At 39.2% G+C, this 19653-nt stretch overlaps 3 protein-coding genes across 5 annotated transcripts; 2 read left to right on the forward strand and 1 right to left on the reverse strand.

The window, feature by feature from the left end:
• Window positions 1-276: 276 nt before the first annotated feature.
• gba1 (glucosylceramidase beta 1) lies at window positions 277-7753 on the forward strand. Of its 3 annotated transcripts, none has more exons than XM_077576023.1 (11): window positions 277-522; window positions 596-787; window positions 1371-1562; window positions 1667-1800; window positions 2872-3044; window positions 3126-3215; window positions 3739-3886; window positions 5151-5381; window positions 5464-5627; window positions 5702-5821; window positions 6885-7753. In XM_077576023.1, exons 1-11 carry the CDS (start codon window positions 453-455, stop codon window positions 6988-6990), a joined length of 1620 nt encoding a protein of 539 aa, XP_077432149.1. In that variant the 5' UTR covers window positions 277-452; the 3' UTR covers window positions 6991-7753. The 3 variants fall into 3 exon arrangements, with proteins under 3 accessions (XP_077432149.1, XP_077432150.1, XP_077432151.1); XM_077576024.1 differs by having other exon boundaries at window positions 5702-5818; XM_077576025.1 differs by having other exon boundaries at window positions 278-522; window positions 1416-1562.
• Window positions 7754-7765: 12 nt separating this feature from the next.
• rnf115a (ring finger protein 115a) lies at window positions 7766-16241 on the reverse strand. The gene is made up of 9 exons (XM_077576029.1): window positions 16129-16241; window positions 12356-12414; window positions 12226-12283; window positions 11588-11871; window positions 11380-11448; window positions 11212-11284; window positions 10481-10574; window positions 8797-8912; window positions 7766-8708 (listed from the first exon to the last, which is right to left on the reverse strand). The coding sequence occupies exons 1-9, from the start codon at window positions 16204-16206 to the stop codon at window positions 8589-8591; spliced, it is 951 nt and encodes a 316-aa protein (XP_077432155.1). The 5' UTR covers window positions 16207-16241; the 3' UTR covers window positions 7766-8588.
• Window positions 16242-17947: 1706 nt separating this feature from the next.
• Window positions 17948-19574, forward strand: lamtor2 (late endosomal/lysosomal adaptor, MAPK and MTOR activator 2). Its single transcript, XM_077576030.1, has 4 exons — window positions 17948-18192; window positions 18865-19027; window positions 19104-19193; window positions 19260-19574. The coding sequence occupies exons 1-4, from the start codon at window positions 18125-18127 to the stop codon at window positions 19314-19316; spliced, it is 378 nt and encodes a 125-aa protein (XP_077432156.1). The 5' UTR covers window positions 17948-18124; the 3' UTR covers window positions 19317-19574.
• Window positions 19575-19653: the final 79 nt, after the last annotated feature.

Below are 19653 nucleotides of genomic sequence, written 5' to 3' on the forward strand. Positions count from 1 at the left end.
CTGGATAATTGATCAAATTCATGAGTTAGCGGACTGGGTTGTAGGACATATGCAGACAAAAATCATTTACATATATTTTCCACCAGGACCAGGTAATAGTTTACTTCAGTTCGAAACCAATTTTCCATTAGCTATCTTGGTCAAACAGCACCCCCAACTGGCACATATTTGTTACTTCACGTTGTGTGTAACAGCACCCCCGAGTGGCATATCCTGGAACTTGCACACCACGTGAACAGTCACATGACTAGCTCCCAAAAACAAACGGAAAGCTCTCGTTGAAACCACCCGAATGGTAGGCGGGGCAACGTTTAAACCAAGCGACGCGTGTCTAAAGTTCACTAAATGACACAGTAATGAATATGCCGTCGTATTGACTTAAATACTCTCGGTCAAATGTCATTTTCTGACTCGTGATGGTCGAAGAGAAGTAGAAAGTTTCTCTCGACAAAATGTTTTTGTCACTGCATTGCGCTGTTTTGCTAGCAGCAATTTTCCACATAACAACGACCTCCTCAGCAGGTAACAAACAGCCTCCTTTAAGCTGTGTTAAATGTCACAAATGAAAATGAATTGTGTGTCTTTTCACGACAAGAACGCAGCAAGTGTGCAGCTAGAAGCTTCGGCCATGACTCGGTGGTGTGTGAGTGTAACTCCACGTACTGCGACACCTTGGGCACCGTGTCTCTCCCCCCGCTGGGTCAGTACATCTCCTACCTGAGCAGCATGGCTGGAAGCCGGCTAGAACACAGCCAAGGTCCAATCCGACCCAACGGAACCGGTGCTGGTGAGTTCCATACATTGTGGACACATTAGTAAGTTCTTAAATGTCATAAACCGTGTGTCCACAGTCCAGTATGGTATAATTGAAAGTAACTATTTATATAATATTGTAATGCATCACACTAAACAACCAACATGCAATTTTGAATTAATTAAAAAAAAAATGTTTTGGTCGGTGGCCCTCTACTTGCTTCTACTGTGGAACTTTATAAGTTCATGAACTTAATTCATTCTGAAACCGCAAACCAAAGCAATTGTTCCCATTAAAATGAATGAAAATATAATTAATCTGTTCAAGCCCCAGCACCAGCAGCAAGGATTGTTGGTTTGATAAAAATACATAAATAAAGGAATCATTTCTTGCCATCTATGTTCTTCAAAGTAGCACAAATCCATTTTGGCTTCCTTTTTATTTGCATCTTCAAAGTAGTACATAGTTGACGAAGTACCTTAAAGAAGAAACAAAAAAACATGCTTTTACTTTTGTCACATATTACTGGAAAAAACATACACATATTGGCCACAACATTAGGTACACCTGTGCTCTATTATAATAGTAAAAGTATTCAGCTTCCATCTTACTACAGGCAGGTGGTGCGTGGATCATAAAGTCCGCCACGTGTCTCCCTCAGGCCTCAGACTGACTCTCCTTCCACACAAGAAGTACCAGACGATGAGAGGATTTGGTGGCGCAATGACAGACGCAGCAGCAATGAACATTCTGTCGCTTTCTGCTGGAGCACAAGACCAACTGTTGAGACAATACTTCTCCAAGGAAGGTACATGCTCCAGAACTCTTTATTAAAATGCGGGCAACAATTTCAGTATTGTAAAAAAAGAAGAACGCTATGTGGATTTTTTTTTTTTGTGGTGTGTTTTTCAGGTATCGGTTACACTGTGGTGCGCGTGCCCATGGCCAGTTGTGACTTCTCCACACGTCTGTACACATACGCTGACTCGCGCGATGACTACAGCCTGCTCAATTTCACACTGGCCCCTGAAGATATACACATGAAGGTTGGGACACACCGAGACAGAGATGTGCACAGAAAGCACTTGTCTGTTGCTATTGGTAGCCTGCCTGACCAATTTTCGTCTTGTTATCAATTTTGGAGGGACTTTCAGGTCTTGGTAATATCACTGTTGTGTCATATTTTCTACACGTCATAACAACTTTCTTCACTCTGTAATGCCTTGGAAATTTTGTTCCCTTCTCCTAACTGATGCCTTTGAACATTTGAAATCCTTGTAATGTCGTAGCTAATAATTAATTTAAATTTCCCATGTACAATTAATACCTCTACAAACACATTTTTCCACTTGCTGTCGACTGAAGATGACATCACCTGTGCCGAGCGACCAATCATGGAATTTTTTTTTTTAAAGATATTAATTGTACATGAAAAATAATGAAGTTGATGTTGAAAATGGCTCAAATGAGTCAAGTATGCCTTTAGGTTTTGGCAACATAAATGTCAGGAAAAGCCTCTTAGAACATCTGAGCTTTACTTAAGGGTTCGTCAGAGGCACTTAAAATGGATTAAACATTTAAAAATATTAAGACAAATAAAATTATTTGAAACACTGTAATTTATGTAAGTTCCTTTTGGAATTTAGACCAAACAAGATTTATTAAATACGGTTACAAAAACATTTAAACGACTCAAAATTAGTATTAATAATCATTTATTTTTGTTTCTGATTATGTAACTGTGGAGTGAAATAATTGAAATTGTAATTGAATTTCGATTAATTGCACAGCCCTAGTGGCAGGTATGTGCTGACTTCTATTTTACGTGAGAAATGTGAACATAGCCACATCTTAGTTATAAGAGGGTGTGCACACTTATGCAACCAAACCTTAGTTGTTCATTTATTTACCAATGTTTAAATATTTTTTATTTATTTACAAGTTATAAGTCAGAGCAATAATGATGTAAAACCTTTTTTTTTAAAGTATATATACGTATATCATAAAAACCTGGCATTTGAACAGGGGTGTGTAGACTTTTAATAACCATACAGAGACACACATACACAGAGTACTGTATGTCCGAATGGCCTTTGACTTGCTTCGTTTGTTGTCAGATCCCTCTGCTGCAGAGAGCCCAAGCCATGGCTCCTCAACCCTTGTCTCTGCTGGCCAGTGCCTGGAGCGCCCCCGCCTGGATGAAGACAAACGACGCACTCATCGGAAAAGGCTCCTTGAAGGGGCAACCTGGCGGAAAGGAGCATCAAAGTTGGGCTCAGTATTACATAAGGTGATTCGTGCGCATGCGGTATGTTGTTACGAAAGCACGCTTGATTGTATTGTGATTGTCGTTGAAATTTGTCCCCGTCAGATTCCTTGAGGAATACGCCAAGTATAATTTGACATTTTGGGCCGTCACCACGGGGAACGAACCGACAGCAGGACAAATAACAAACTACAGGTGTCCACTTGCACACGAGATATTAAAGTTATAATATCAGCGAGATTTCATTTCGAGATTTTGCGCATTTGTCTTCTGAAGTTGATGTTGAAAATGGCTCAATGAGTCAAGTATGTCTTTAGGTTTTGGCAACACAAATGTCAGGAAAAGCCTCCTAGAACATCTGAGCTTTACTTAAGGGTTCGTCAGAGGCACTTAAAATGGTGGCAGGTAATAAAAAATAATAATTACAATTTATTTTGGTAATAATTGAAATCACGATTATTATTATTTTTTGGGAGCACAAAACAAGAAAATGATTAAACATTTAAAAATATTAAGCCATGTAAAATGATTTATTTAATACGGTTACAAAAACGTGTAAATATAAACATTTAAACAACTCAAAATTAGTATTAATAATCTTTTCTTTTTGTTTCTGATTATGTAACTGTGGAGTGAAATAATAAAAAAATGTAATTGAATTTTGATTAATTGTCTTAATTAATTAATAATTAATTAATAATTAATTGTCTTCCTGCAGTTTCCAGGCGCTGGGCTTTACTGCCGAGGAGCAGAGGGACTGGGTGGCGTTGGACCTGGGCCCCGCACTCCGAGACTCGTCTTTCCCGCACACTCATGTCCTCATCCTGGACGACAACCGCGTGCTGCTGCCACAGTGGGCCAAAGTGGTGAGTGCGACACGGTGGACAACTCGTCTACTGCCGTATGATGCGTAATATGCCATCAAATCGGAGTTACAAGCGCTAACCATCGTAGCTGGCAACTGTTTGGCAGAACAAACCTTTTAAAAAAAAGAAAAAAGAAAAAAAAAAGAGGCCAAGCTTGCAACTCAAAGTTGAAGTTTACTGAAGACTAAACAGGAAATGGATAATATCATGGTGAATCATAAAGTGATAATCATAAAAAAAGAGACTTCAATTTGACAAACAGCTAAGTTAAGCTTCTGTGATAATGTCCTCAAACTGACGGGACAAAACTAGAACTTTTGGGCAAGGCACATCTGCTCTATGTTCACAGATTCAAGAATCAAGCGTACCATGAAAATAACACTTTCCCAATTGTGAAATATAGTGGAGGCTCATTCATGTTCTGGAGTTGCTGTCCCTACTGTCAAATTATTTTTAATATTTTCTAGAAGAGCTTTCATTTTTGTCCAGGCCTGTTTCATGATTTTTTTTTTTTTAAATAAATAATTCTGTTTTTAAAATAATTATGTTGATTCAATTCAAAAGCAATATCTCAGTTTTACTGGTTAATTTACATTATATTTAAATTTATTATTACTTTTGTTAGATTCAAATGATTTTTGTTAACATTGTGGGGGTTTTTTTTCAACAATTTTGTCCACGTTTGTATGTACAGTATGTATGTATTATACTGCCACCTTGTGGCCACAACGTGTACCTCATATGCACAAATTGTTTCATTCATTACATTCTCTTTAATTACATTATTTATTACTGCATGTTTTTGTAACGTAAAATATTAGAGTGCTATTTTTCATATAAAAAATCTGGTTACACAAATTAAGTTGTTGTTTTTTGGGGGGGGGGGGTAGGCTAGAACACTAATGGCATTTCTATTCATTTCAACATAAAAAGGTAATTCGAGATACAAGTATTTTTGAGTTACAATTTTGGTCACGAAGCAAATTAAACTTGATCTCAGGCCGCCGCTGTATGAGGAACTAAGATAATAATATTTTTTTAGGACTTACAGAGCAGCACATTCATATTCAAAGCCGTTCCCTACACATTCAAAAAGGAACATTGAACATGAAAATCAGGTTAAAATTGAGAGAGAAAAAAAAGTTTTTTTTTTTTTTTTTTTTTTTTTTTTTAGTATAATGGTCTTACATTGTCACATGTTGATCCAGCACACCAAAATGTATTTTCAAAGCCAAGACTTGTGACACGTCACGACTCCCACCAGGTGCTCAGTGACATCCACGCAGGCCGATACATCCACGGGGTGGCGGTGCACTGGTACCTGGACAACCTGATCCCCCCCGGGCCCACCCTGGGAACCATCCACCAGCTCTTCCCGGAGTATTACCTGTTTGGCACCGAGGCCTGCGCAGGCGCAGGCGCGTCCTCGCCGGAGCGGGGGGTGAAACTGGGCAGCTGGCAGAGGGCCGAACAATACGCGCGCGATATCTTAGAGGTAAAGATGGCGGACGTCCCGGGAGTGCGAGTCAGCGGGCCCAACACAAGCTGGGACGCGTTTTATGCTTCTTCTTGTTCAGGATTTAAATCATTATGTGACGGGCTGGACCGACTGGAACCTGGCGCTAGATCGGACCGGCGGGCCCAACTGGGTGAAGAACTTCGTGGACAGCCCCGTCATTGTTGACGCCGGGCGCGACGTCTTCTTCAAGCAGCCAACCTTCTACGCATTGGCGCACTTCAGGTAGCAAGGTGGAATTGAATCATTGTATATTTTTAGACATCAATCAAAATCTTTCTTTTTTCTTCCGGACATAGTAAGTTCCTGTGCGAGGGCTCTCAGAGAGTCGGCGTGTCCGCCAGTGGGGAAACCAACCTGGAATTCTCTGCCTTCATCCGACCGGACGGTTTAGTGGTGCTCATCGTCCTCAACAGGTTGTATGACGCACGTCTATTCGCACCCAATTCATGTTTACACATAAACAAACAAAAATGCACATTATGCATTCCAAACACAAACACATAGCTTTGCTTATGTTTAGCTTAATGCTAACAAACAATGTAAAATGCTATAGATGGGCTAACTGATAGCATTGGTGGAATTAAAGTTTCATTTTCTCATTGGGAGTCTGTTAGGTATTTTTAAACGTTATTTTAGTTTGATGTCACTATAAATGGAATCTTGTACGTAATTAACTCATTCACTGCCATTGACGGCTAAAAACGTCAACAATTCATTTGAACTATTTCCATTAGTTTTAACATTTTTTTCCACTTTTGTTAACAAGAGTATGAAAACCTAGATTGTTTTTATTGTACATCTAGAACAGATATAAAATTTGTGATTAATTGTGAGTTAACTATGGAAGTCATTCGGTTAATTACAATTTAAAAAATTGAATTACCTGTCGCCCCAATTTTTTAATAATCTTTGTCTTTTTTTTTTTAATTCATTCGCTGCCATTGACGGCTATAAACGTCAAAAATTCATTTGAACTATTTCTATTAGTTTAACATTTTTTCCCACTTTTGTTAACAAGAGTATGAAAACCTTTTTTTATTGTACATTCGAACAGATATAAAATGTGTGATTCATCGTGAGTTAACTAGTGAAGTTATGCGATTAATTACAATTAATAATTGTAATTGCCTGTCGCCCCTAATTTTTAATAATCTTTGTTTTCTTTTATGAATTTATGGCAGTGAATGAGTTAAGATAACGCCAGGGTCCCTGTTGTCGTATTTTGCGCTTCATATGCGCCTCACGTTTTCAATGAGACAGGTCTGGACTGCTGGCAGACCCATCTAGTTACTTCTTTTATTACAAAGCCACGCTGTTGTAACATGTTCGGAATGTGGCCTTTTGGTTGGTAGAACAACTTGGAAGTCAGCAAATGTCTCTGAACGGTTTGTGTGTTCAACTTTGGAGGTTCCACTGAACACGTGTGCGTGAGTGTGACTTGAACGGCTCTAATGAACTGTGTGTGTGTGTGTTGTTTAGGTCATCAGACATCGAGTTTGAGGTGTGGGACCCAGTGGTGGGCTACATCCCTTCCACAGCGCCGCCTCATTCCTTACTCACGCTGGCTTGGCACACAATGAGATAAATGTTGTGATTTGTTTTTGTTGCTCACATGCAGGTAAGCCTTAAATCTGCAGAAATGATGTACAGTTGTGTTCAAAAATAATAGCAGTCTAACAATTAACCAGATCACTCACTTTTTTTTGGTACACAGTAAATTATGTAGAGTAAATTTAGATAGATAGACTCTATTTGGATAGGGACTAAGTAGACTGTTTTAGATTTTCATTGAAAAACAAAAACAAATAAAAGCCACTGAAGGGTTGAGGAACGAACTCACTATCCTTCAGCTTGGGGGACTGCCACACGACCACCTAAGCTATGCCCCACCTGGTGTTTCCTTATCCCCAAGAGACCAAAGACATCGTTTTTGTAAAGTAAATATTCAAATTTGTAAAGAAAAATACAGACTATTTTTTTTTTCATTTTTGTAAAAGCAATTAAAAATTGTGACCAATATTCCTTCGTGTTTTGATTTAGAATATGATGTGCACTGTTCCCAATGCATGAAAATAAAACTATTGGGACGACTACTCTAGGATTTTGAGCTTTTTAAACACATTGCTATTATTTTGAACGCAACTGCATATTAGAGGTGCACTAAAAAAAGCAAAAAGAGCTGCTACAAGATTAACATTGAAGTATTTTGCCTAATTTGTGAATTTTATGCCATGCAAATACACTTGCATGGATGACTGATATGTCATTCCCGACAACTTCTGACACACTTTGTACATAATGAAATGTGTTACTATTTAATTTCAAATAAAAACAAGTACTGAGACAAATGGAGAAGGAAACCCATTTTTTTTGTCACTTTATTAATACATCGTAGACATTTTTCATTTATATAATATACAGTTTGTTAACCATGTATGTCATTCACATTTGCGTCTCCATTCTCAATGTTTTTCTTTGCAAACCTTTTTAAGTTTGTGGACTACAATTATTTACATTAAAAAAAAAAAAAAAAGCAAGTGGTAAAAATGTGGTCATACACAGAGGACTAAAATGACAGGGATGTCATCAGATTACAATATGTACACCAGCGGGGCAAGCGCTCATGATTTGATTCCTTCGGTGTGAGGGTTTTAAGCTGGAATTTCCCTTTTATAAGGAATGCTTAAACGTTAAACCAAAGAAATCAGCTCATGGGCTGTCAAACAATAAATAGAGTTCAAGAATATGTTTACAGCAATTGGGCGACTGAGATAAAAAAAAAAAAAAAAAACTAAACAAAAACGGGCATCTGGCCAAAATAGTGTTGAAAAGGGGAAGTGGCTTGAAGGGTAAACATGGACGTGCCTCATCTGGAGCGGAAAGGAGACCTTAAAGGGGACATATTATGGAAATTGAGTAACTAATTGCTTGTATATAAATGCGTAGAACAGACCTCCCAAAACCGTGTTCGGGAGTTTAGACTTAAGCATGTCAAAGAATTTGTGAAAACATGTATAATATGTCTCCTTTAAGATGCGTATGTGTGTGTGTACATGGTTCAGAAAAAAAGACAAACGGAAAATTACAACAACAAAAAAAGTGATTATGACGGCAACGGAGGCGAGGAGTAGCGACAAGCGTCTTCTCGGTGTGTTATTCCCCCCCCCCCACCCCTATCTGTCTTCAGAAGGACCATCTCTCCTGTGTGCGGGGGTCCATGGAGAGGGAGGGGGGCTCTGACGGGGGCTGGTTGCTGCTGTCTTCGCCGTTCAAACTCTTCCGACAAACTGGACACGTGTCGTGCTGCGGAGACAAACGCGCGGCGCGACGTCAGCTCGGGCCGTAACGTGTGACGACAATGGCTGCTTGTGTTTCGCTTGTCGTGACTCACCATCTCCAGCCATGGTACTATACAGGCCGAATGGAAGAAGTGGTTACAGGGGAGCTGTCTGACGGCCTCGCCCACCTCAAAGTCTTCTTTGCACACCGGACATTCCATACAACAGTCTGCGGCGCACAAAGTTGAACTCTCGTTACTTTGCAATGGAGGACGTGATCAATTAGTCAATCAATGGAGTGGAATTGATTGTAGATTAAACTCTTGACAATGCGAATGAAAAATGTCTTTCTCTTGTGGCCCTGTTTGAGTACCCCCTCCCCTCCCCTCCAGAACCCGATTGGAATAACCCATCAAAATGAAGTGGATCAACAGCGAGTGGGGTTTTCAAGCTTCGCTTTTAAATTGCAGCTGTTCAAGGTGAGCTCATTAGCACCCACTGCTGTTAGGGAGGATATGCACTGAAAGGTGAGACACTTAAAAGATAGTGCTTATGTTAACAGATTAACATTAAATTATTCTTATTGTTAGCTGCAAATGATAAATGGAAATCAACAATAACAAAAAAAAAAAATTATTGACAACAATAATGGTACATGCGGTGCCACTTGGTTTTGTACATAACGGGGGCGTCCATTTTGCTGTCGACTGAAAATGACATCACAGTAGCTCAGGTTACGAGTCCTTACGGCCAATCACAGCTCACCTGTGTTCTGAGTGCGGTCATGTGACGTTTGCAAACAGAGCTGTGATTGGTAGTTAATGGAGCCCTGAGCAACTGTGACGTCATTTTTAGTGACAAAATTAGTGGCAAAATGGCCGCCCCCCCCCCTGAAATGGATAAAAACGGCTGGATTTTGCCGCTTAATTCATATTCCTCAAATTGCAATATTTACCAGAATACCATGCTTAGATTAATTGGCCTGCACAGAACATTATTGTAAAGTTAATTTCATTTAAGTAGGTACAATTTTCTGATAGAAACCCTTAAGTGGAAGTCAACCGTAAACATTTCTTGACAATATGCTTTATGTGGCCTCACTAGTCTAAACATGACATTCAAATTAATATTACATTTGTGGAATAAGAGTTATGAAGCATAATCCAGCCGTTTTTTATCCATCTCAGGGGGCGGCCATTTTGCCACTTGCAGTCGACTGAAGATGACATCAATGTTGCTCAGGCAACGGCCAATCACAGCTCACCTGTTTTCTGAAGTTGAGCTATGATTGGTCGTTGCCTGAGCCCTGAGCAACTGTGATGTCATCTTCAGTTAAAAGCAAGTGGCAAAATGGCCGCCCCCTGAGATGGATGAAAACGGCTGGATTTTGCTGCTTAACTCATATTCCACTAACACAATATTAACCAGAATACCATATTTAGACCAGCGGGGCTGCATAGAACATACTATTGTTGACTTCCTCTTTAACGCTGGCCAAAGTTTTAAATTCCTAAATTTGTTGGGGTTTTTCCACTATCATTAGGTGGATGTTAAGTTCAGTTTAACTGCAAATCAGTAGTGACAGAAATTTAAATAGTGTCCTAGTCATATTAAATCATGGTAATAGACTACTAGACGTGTGTCAAAGGTGCCTTCAGAGTCTCTTTATAATTTACAAGGAACTAATGAGGCGCAATTAAACATCCATTATCTACTCATTTTGTAATACGTTCCACACATTTGTGCATTCGCTTGCTTTTGCAAATTCTCATCATGAGAACACGGTGCAACTCTCACCTGCTTGTTCCTGAGAAATATTCACAAAGGGGAGAGACGAAATCCTCTCTTTCTCAGCTGGAGGAGGCCCCGTGTTCTCCAGCTGACCTAGCAACTGCACACGCAATCACACCAGATGAGCAACAATAAGGAGATTTCAAATCAACCCATTCACTGCCATTGATGGCTATAGATGTCCAAAATGATTTTTTATTTTCATTCATGACTATTTATAGTTTAACGTTTTTTTTCTCACTTTTGTTAACAAAAGTATACAAACCTAGATTTTTTTGTTGTATTAGAACGGATATAAAATTGGTGATTTATCGTGAGTTAACTAGTGAAGTCATGCGATTAATTAGGTTTAAAAAAAAGAAATGCCCGACACCCCTATTTTTATTTATATATATATATATATATATTTTTTTTTTACATTAAAAATATTACTTTCTTTAAAGAAAAGGTTATCAAAAATAAGGGTTCATCAGGTGATTAAAAATTGTAATCGTAATTGATTGCATGACTTAACAAGTTAACTTACGATTAATCACAAATTTTATATCTGTTCTAAATGTACAAAAAAAATCTAGGTTTTCATACTCTTGTTAACAAAAAATAAAAAAATAAAAAATAATAATTTAAGCTAATAAAAATAATTAAAATGAATTTCTAATGTCTATAGCTGTCAATGGCAGTAAATGAGTGAATTTTAAAAAAAAAATACTTCACGGGCACGTCGCAATTTGCTTTACTTGTGTTATGACAGCATCCAGGCCTCCCTGTCCCCAGGCGTAGTCTCCTGGGTTCGAATGCAACATCCCTGTCCTGAGGAAGCACAAAGCAACGGTTGATTGTGGTCATATCATAAGAGCAAATGACAATTCTGACAGAAATCCAATTAAGTGGTGAGGGCGTCTCACCATGACAGCGGCGGCGAGCCAGAGACGCCAGAGTTGGCGAAGAGGCCGGCGAGGAACTGTTGTACAATCCTGAGTGACGGACATCAAAAGTTTAACGCGTTCTCTCAACGTTTGTACAGCCATTATTTGTAGTAAATACACACAAAAAAAATGGGCAATGAAGTAAAACTGGGTGTCATTTGTTTATATTCAGGTGACGCCAACCCACCCTTCGACGGCGGGCGAGCGGTCGGGCCTGCTGCTCACTCTGGACCTGTACCTCCTCTGGGTGTGTAGGCGTGGGGGGCGCGCCGGGCCCCAGTGGTCGCCGGCGCCTAGCGAACCCGCCATGGCCCCCCCGAGGCCGGCGGGGACCGAGCCCCCCATGGGCGCGCTTCCGAACCCCCCAAAGTCACTGAGGCCGCCCAAGCGGCCCCTGGACAGCCGAGGCTCTGAGTCGGGGCTGTCGCCGTCGATGGAAAATGGCCGCTCCATTAACAGCAGGTGCCATAGCTGCGAGGACGACAACGCGGGAGGTTAGTTGAATTAACTGCAGCTATTGAATTTCTTTTTGTTTTTTTGAATTGATTAAATTGATTTCGCATAGGTAAATAAAAGAAGTCAAATGCAGATATTATTGTTGTCCACTTGGGGTCGCCATTCTACATTGTAATATTTGTGACTTTGAGTGTGTGTGGCTCTAAAGGGTGGAGCCACGCCTGGTGAGCAACTTATTTCTACACGGATTTGTGTGCAAATCTGCAGTCTGTGTCGAATAATAATCGCAACAGATTTTGCTTCCACTTTATTTGTAACTGAATTATTTGATTGACTTGATAAGAAACGTCACTCAGATAAGAAACGTACCTCTGCGAACTGAGTGGTTGTGTCATCTAGTCCGTTGGCGCCGCCCTCTAAGAGGCTACTGGAATTGCAGACAAATGAATTTACAGCTCGTCATGAGATTTAAACTCATCAAATGATTCACGGCGCTTACCTGGAATCTTCCGTCACTTCCTCAATGAAGCCTGAGTCACAGCGAGGGCAAATGTACTCCTTGAAAAAGTCAGAGCGCACACTTAGACGCTGACTAAACAATCCAGATTGAAATAAGCTAACTATTATTAGACATTCAATCGCAACTGTCCAGAAAGGCCTCCAACACATTCAATGACCAGAATAAGTAAAGAAACTCAATGGCAACGCTGTATAAAAAAATAAGTTTCAATATTATAACAATTAAGAATACTAAAAATATACACGAGCAGTCAATGTTTGTCTCGATAAACATGCTAATACGTGTTCTGCCCGATGATCATTTCTGCGCGTGTCGTTATTGAGAAACTACGGAAGATGTTTGTTATGATCGTCAACAGTAATCCGAAAAACACAGGACAGGTGAACATTCAACGTTGGAATATTAAGACCAGCCATCATTGCTAGCGTTCAATTTTTTTCCTGCTACATTGGATCTCATTGAATTGTGCAGGTGTACCTATTGTTGTGACCAGTCCGTGTTTGTATTGCATACAGAGCTGGAGTTTGTGTGTTAGCCGGCGAGTGGTCTGACAAACATTCCACGCTGTTGCTGTTAGCCATGATGTTGACGCCAGTGGGAGTCAGGTGACCTCTGCGTGTCACGAGCGCTTCAGTTAGACCAGGGATAGATGTGCGATGGGGGGGAAAAAAATTACCCCCAATTTTTGAAAAAAAATGTTTCCTCTACTATCCCACACAATCATGGTTTTGCACCCACGTATTCACCTATTCACAGATTTTCTTCTTTTCCATAATAGTTTTTTTTTGGGGGGGGCAAACCCCAGTCTTCATGGGAGATGCATATTGTCGGTTTATTCAAATTTCTTTCGGGGAATTGTTCATTTTTATTGGACTTTTTTTAGGTTTTCACTATTCACTGTATTTTGTCCCTAATCAAAATGGCATTTGTTTCGGAAGCGCGTGGTCCTATGTGACGCCCTTGCCACCAATAGCGCTAATGAAAAATCGTGGCCCCTTCCATCATTGAAATTGCACATCCCTGCATTCAACTGTAAATTATTTCTGTCACTAAAATGTTCAGTTTTAAATTTTGTATAAATCAACTATTAGCTCCATATTACTATAGAAAATAAATAAATAAATCAACTTTGAACCTTTTAGATATTTAACATTTTTATAATTAGCCCCCCATCCATAAATTTATTGGCCTGTCTTTTTTTTTTCTTAATCCAATGCAAAATTTTCACACCCCTGTTTTAAAATATGATTACATTTTCAACGGCTATTTTTCCTACAATGCATTTTTCCCCCTGTTCTTAACTTCCATCAAAATATGTCATGACGTAAAAAGGTGGCCTATTACAGTAAATGAAAGCAACCTAAGAGGTTGAGCTGGTCCGCCAACCACACCTAACGCAAGTTCAACACTGACAGAGCTCACGTTATTAATTTTTGTTGGGACATGTAAAAGTCAGCTAGAGGATCAGTGATGGTTGGGTTGTCCTCGTAGTAAGCCATCGACGCTATTATTGAACAATGACGTGGATGTGACTTGGCTTGGAACGGAAGAAATGCCACAGGATCCAGGAGTGTCCTCGTGAGACAAGCGGGCTGGAATTACCCCTCTAGGCCACTACCAGTCCAAAATACACTACAACTGCGTCAGTGACAAATGATTAGATTGGAGATCACACAGTGAAATCTCAATCGTCGGATGCAAAATTAGACAGTCCATGAATTAATCAGGAATGTCAGCAATACCCGAACGAGCTTGGGTCGAGTGGGCATCCGCTCGAATACCTTCACAGAATCCCACAGTCAGATAATTTGATGCAGACAAATTCGGTATCAAATCTTAAACTTTGCATTCATCCCCATGTTGTTGTTGTTTTTTTAAAATTTATTTATTAACAGTAGTTATCTAATACTATACACTTGTATATGACAGCGAAGAATATGAAAATGTTATCTAAATTTTTATGATGCAAGTGTTGGATCATGGAACATATTATTTCTTCTATGGAAAAACATTGACAGTTTATCTTGGGGAAGAATCTTAAATTAACCAACTTCCTGAGATGATTGTGTTCAATCATTGAGGTTCTTCTGTTTCACTAAAAATAAATGCAGAAATATTTTATGTGAGAATTATGTTTTCTGTTAAATCATTTTATTTCAGGTGCATTTTTATGCCAAACCATGTGTTCATAGTAGTAAGAGTACGTAAATGAATTACTTGTGAAAATATATTGAATTCAATTATTTTTGCACTGCATTTTTAAGCCTCTTTCTTCACACCAGGTGTAAGCGGAGTCCCCAAATACCTTGGCGGCAGTCAAATGAAATTATGCAAATGTAGCGGTTGGCGGCTGCTTCTGGTTGAGCAACAACACAAGCACATGGGTGTCCTTTTCTTTCCCCCCTTTGGGCAAAGTGTTACACCATTAGTGAATCTCACGGCATCAGAAAAGTGTTTTGCTCCACATATCAATGTCATGAACAGCTCTACAAAGCAATATATGTTACGATAACTTTTATGGCATTTTTATTTCATAGCGCCTTTGTTCACCTGTGTTTTGCTTACTCGTAAACACTCTTGCCCCATTCATTTGCACAATTACCTAAATTGAATTATTGCTGGGCGATTAATGGCCAAGTGCCATTTATTTATCATCACAATTTTCTTTTGCGGCTTCCGTAGTTCCAGATTTGAATAGAGTCAAATGTGTCTACAAGAGCAGTCCGTGTGAACACATTTTCGCTATATTCCGCAACATGTTCTCAAAAGCGACTTTAACACCCGCTAAGAATCAGTCAACATGAGCAAAATAGTTTTTGTTTTACGTATGTCAAGAAAGGATCCCAGTGGTTAAAATGAGATATTTGTGAAAACATGTGATTGTATTTTAATGCCATGTTACTGAGGCCTGATTTTAAGATGGGCATTAGGGACAGGACATTCAATAAAATGAATTAATAAAATAATGACCTTTTTGGGATAACTGCTTAATGTTACAGCACCAGACGGGAACCTTAACACATACTAAGTACCACAATCAATATTACCAATATTCAAATGTAATAGCATACCATAAAACGAGTTTTTATATTCCAGAAATGAACAACATATTTTAAGACACTGTAACATTATACAGTTTGAACATTAACACTTAAAAGAAACGAAAATTGTGGCGCTTTCCTCTGAGGTTTTTGTTTGTTGTTTAAGTGATCGTGGTGTAAAATTTAAGTCAGCATTCAGTGCTCAACATTCTACTCCCATATTTCCATTTCAAATAGAAACTAAAAGTATCTATGAATGCAAAATTCCCCTGCTTGAAATGAGGGCAACTTTGGATCAGACTATGATAGGGTGGCGAAACGAGACGTGAAGGCAATTGAAATACTATTTTAAATATCCTCATTCCGCTTAGCATTGTGTATTTTAGTGCAACACACAACAACCACAGCAGATCAAACCAAGGCTTGAGGCGAAACTCTTTCGACTTGAGTATCGTCCACGAGCATTGCAACTAAAATATACCGCCCCCTTTGCTTTAAATGTGCATTATTTGTCAAATACATTTGCAGTTGTTAACCGGTGTTTATAACGCGTTCACAACTGCAACAACAAACACCGCTGACTGCTAGCAGGTTAGCTAGCTTTTTAGCTAAGGAAGGCAAGCAGAACACACGGTAATTAGCCTCGACGCCTACTTGTCACCCGAGCAGATACGATTACATAAAGCCGAGAGTGTAAAACAAACGTCTTACCGGGAGTTTGGGGTTTACTTCTCCCTTACAACAGTGACAGAAAAACCGATGCGGGGGAACAGCCGCAGCCTCCGCCATCTTTTCCCCAAGCGAGCACACAAACAGTGACGTCGATCCTCCAAAAAAGTCACTACGAGGGACCGCCTCCTTCCCGGCATGCACCTCGTCGCAGACCGGCCAATCACAGCAAGGTATAACCCGATTGCGGAAATGCTCCTTTGTTGACAAGCGTAGATCAACGTGTCTTTCTGATCAGTGCAGCTAAGAAATATATATTTTTTCTAAAGAGCAGATAATTGATTCATTTGTTTTAGTTATTCATTGTTTTAGTCGGCCGGTTTGTTTAGACGTTATGTGCTACGCATCAAGAAATGCAAAGAACTCAAATGGATCTCATCTCAAACATATTTTATAGAATTAGAGGTTGGTAGAGTAGCCAAAAATTGTACTCAAGTAGAATGATACGACTTAAGTAATAGTGAAAAATTGTCCTCCAAATAATTACTTGAGTTAGAGTTTAAAAAAAAAAAAGAGTACTCGAGTAACTGGTGAGTAACTTGTGATTTCCTTTTTATATCAGAGCATGATCGTAAAATAACAATAACGAAACACAAATATTTATGTGCAAATACAGACATTATTGAATAGTGAATTATATCACTTAACCTGAAACAGTATGTAAAAAATTAAATATTCATGAAATAAATGATTAAAAAAGATGTATAAAATAACATATTAAGGAATTTTTTTTCACGTGTTAATGGTAACAATATGCTCACCAAGGCAAGTGTTCATTGGATATACATATAAAATGACCAGATTTATTGATCAATTATAGGCTATGTAGTAACTAAGTTTTATGGTATTTGCAAAACAACCGTAGTGTGTGTGTGTGTGGTGTACATATGAGGGAGAGGGGGGGAGGGTAATGTAAACATGAGTTGAATCCTCCATTTATGAGTCACATTGACAGGTCTGCAAAAATGTTGTGCGTGGTCATGATGTCATCATGTATTCCCACAATCCCAGATGTTTTTGCTTACTGGTCTTTTTTTGTTGAACACTTAAACTGGGAAAGCATCTATTCTAGGCTCTTCCATAAAAATAGAGGCTGCCTTAGAAATAAAGTAAGGGAATTCTCTTAAAATTATATGCAGAGGCAGGGTGCACCCTAAGCTGGTTATGAGACAATCACAAAGCACATGTATACAAACCACCATTCACACATCCAATTTTAGAGTCTTCAGTCAACCTACCATGCATGTGGGAGGAAACTGGAGGACCCGGAGAAAACCCACACAGGCACGAGGAGAACATGTAAACTCCAAGTCCAGACCGCAGATTTGAACCTACAACCACTGAACTGAGGCAGATGACGTGCCATCAAGTCGCTCTACGTGCCACCCTGCCCATCATTGTCTTCTTAAATGAAAAAAATATATACATTTATGTTGTTTTTTTCATTTTGTGAAATGTCCCCTGAAACACTAATACTGTACACCTGCTGCCCCAACTGTCAATATTAATAAATTCTGGAAAGATGTATCATTGTTATAAATTCAATAATTTAATACATTAAAAAATCTGATCCACAAATCTAAATTTAGTTATAAAGGAAAAGGAAGAAAGTTTGAAATCAGGCAATATATATATATATTATGATAAATAAAATAAAAAAAGTTATTCCCAGTCTCACTTTTTCAAATGTGTACGCATCCTTGTCATTTTTGTTCTCATGACATTTACAAGCACAGAATACGCTGACAGTTAGCCTCCACTAGCTTAGCCTCGCCGTGGCTCTCAAAGAGCACGTCGCACCTTCCTGTTGTGTCAGCTGCCGAGGTGCCACTTCCGGTATCTCCATCTGTCACAGGAAGTTCTGTGACGACAAGTCTCTGCCTAAAATGCGTTAGCTACCTCGTGATAAGCGTTTTTCACTTTTTCCTTCCGTATTTTATTTAAGACAACAGTTAATCGTCCGAGGGCGAGAGCAGCCATGTTACGACCGAAGGCTTTGACACAGGTTCTGAGCCAAGCCAACACGAACGGGGTCCAGAGCACTTTGTGAGTACTTCTAGCCTAGCCTAGCCTAGCCTAACCGGATGCTAACCTGTCAATTGTTTTGAAAACTTATTCCGACTTATTGAACGATTGTTTTTGAGTGCGACCACTATTAAACCTTCTACGATGATAAACAAATGATGTTGTTATAGTTGCCAAATGCCGACTTTTGTTTCGTAACATAAATTACTTTAGTTTGAGTAAAGCTAAATTTTAAATAAGTACTCAAATAAAATGGAAGTAATGTATTTAGTAACAGAGTTGCACCAAACACAGCAAAATATTTGATATGATGGTTGAGTCAAATGAATTAAATTATATGATACTCGTTTCATGAAAATATACGTTAGTGCAAAAATCATACTCTAATAATGACTCTTACGCTAACATTGTTGAAGTGCAATTGATACTTAAATGTTTATTTTATTTTAATTAGATTCAGATTTCTACTTGCGTGAAATTATTCCCTGTGTGTATTATTAGCTTAACACACTGTTGAAGCTGCATCTTTTACTGTCAATGGTGTCCAAACAAAGTCAAAGTAAAAGCAAAATACACCCAAATAATCCTTTTGATAGCATTTCCCCCCCTGAAACCTACACTTTCCCTGGATTCCGGAAGATTCAAAACCATTCAAGTGTGGCTTCCTTATGTATTTTTCCTTTTGGCTGTCAGATTGCTAAACAATGAAGGCTCTCTCCTGGCCTACTCTGGCTACGGGGATACGGACGCTCGGGTCACCGCCGCCATTGCCAGCAACATCTGGGCGGCCTACGACAAGAACGGCCACCAGGCATTCAATGAAGACAAACTTAAATTCATACTCATGGACTGCATGGTAAGACATGAGTTTCTCTTTGCAAATGTTGCAGCTGTTGACAAACACACACACACACACATCGTTTATGTGACAGGAGGGAAGAGTGGCCATCACGCGAGTGGCCAACCTGCTCCTATGCATGTACGCCAAAGAGACGGTGGGCTTTGGAATGCTGAAAGCCAAGGTGAGGCAACAGCAACAACTTCCTCAACCTCGTCAGTTTCTTGCTCACGTGCGCTTTTCTGCACAGGCCGAGGCGCTGGTGCAATACCTGGAAGAACCCCTGACCCAAGTCGCCGCATCCTAGTGGGAGTTTGGCCCAGACCAATTCTTTGTGTGGCTTTTAACTGACCATGCATTTTTTTTTTTTTTTTTTAATCATGTAAACGTATTGATGTTAATAACAACTATTTTGTTTGTTTAGTTAGAATCCATGTTGGATTTTGTTTCATTATGAGGTTCAAGAAAGCATTTATATTGATTTGTTAAATCCTGTTGAAATGCAATTAAGTTGAAATTTGTATGGTTTTGTTCAAATGTGTACAATAAACAATATCTGATTACAGATCTTGTCATGTTTTTTTTTGACTTTTTGGACTTGTCAAGACGAAAAGCAGCGAGGAAAAACTTGGAGATCAAGGTCC

The sequence above is a fragment of the Vanacampus margaritifer genome, chromosome 9, assembly GCF_051991255.1.
Source record: "Vanacampus margaritifer isolate UIUO_Vmar chromosome 9, RoL_Vmar_1.0, whole genome shotgun sequence".
In the NCBI taxonomy this organism is placed as follows: Eukaryota; Metazoa; Chordata; class Actinopteri; order Syngnathiformes; family Syngnathidae; genus Vanacampus; species Vanacampus margaritifer.

Bases quoted from the DNA above. Each gene is read 5' to 3' on its own strand.
- rnf115a (XM_077576029.1), bottom strand. From the start codon at position 16,206: ATGGCGGAGGCTGCGGCTGTTCCCCCGCATCGGTTTTTCTGTCACTGT. The intron at 11,872-12,225 runs GTACGTTTCTTA...TCGTCCTCGCAG, and splicing joins CAACCACTCAGTTCGCAGAG to CTATGGCACCTGCTGTTAAT. The intron at 10,575-11,211 runs GTAAAGCAAATT...TTGCGTGTGCAG, and splicing joins TGGATGCTGTCATAACACAA to TTGCTAGGTCAGCTGGAGAA.
- gba1 (XM_077576023.1), top strand. From the start codon at position 453: ATGTTTTTGTCACTGCATTGCGCTGTTTTGCTAGCAGCAATTTTCCAC. The intron at 788-1,370 runs GTGAGTTCCATA...ATCTTACTACAG, and splicing joins ACCCAACGGAACCGGTGCTG to GCAGGTGGTGCGTGGATCAT. The intron at 1,801-2,871 runs GTTGGGACACAC...GTTTGTTGTCAG, and splicing joins CTGAAGATATACACATGAAG to ATCCCTCTGCTGCAGAGAGC.
- lamtor2 (XM_077576030.1), top strand. From the start codon at position 18,125: ATGTTACGACCGAAGGCTTTGACACAGGTTCTGAGCCAAGCCAACACG. The intron at 18,193-18,864 runs GTGAGTACTTCT...TTTGGCTGTCAG, and splicing joins AACGGGGTCCAGAGCACTTT to ATTGCTAAACAATGAAGGCT. The intron at 19,028-19,103 runs GTAAGACATGAG...TTTATGTGACAG, and splicing joins TCATACTCATGGACTGCATG to GAGGGAAGAGTGGCCATCAC.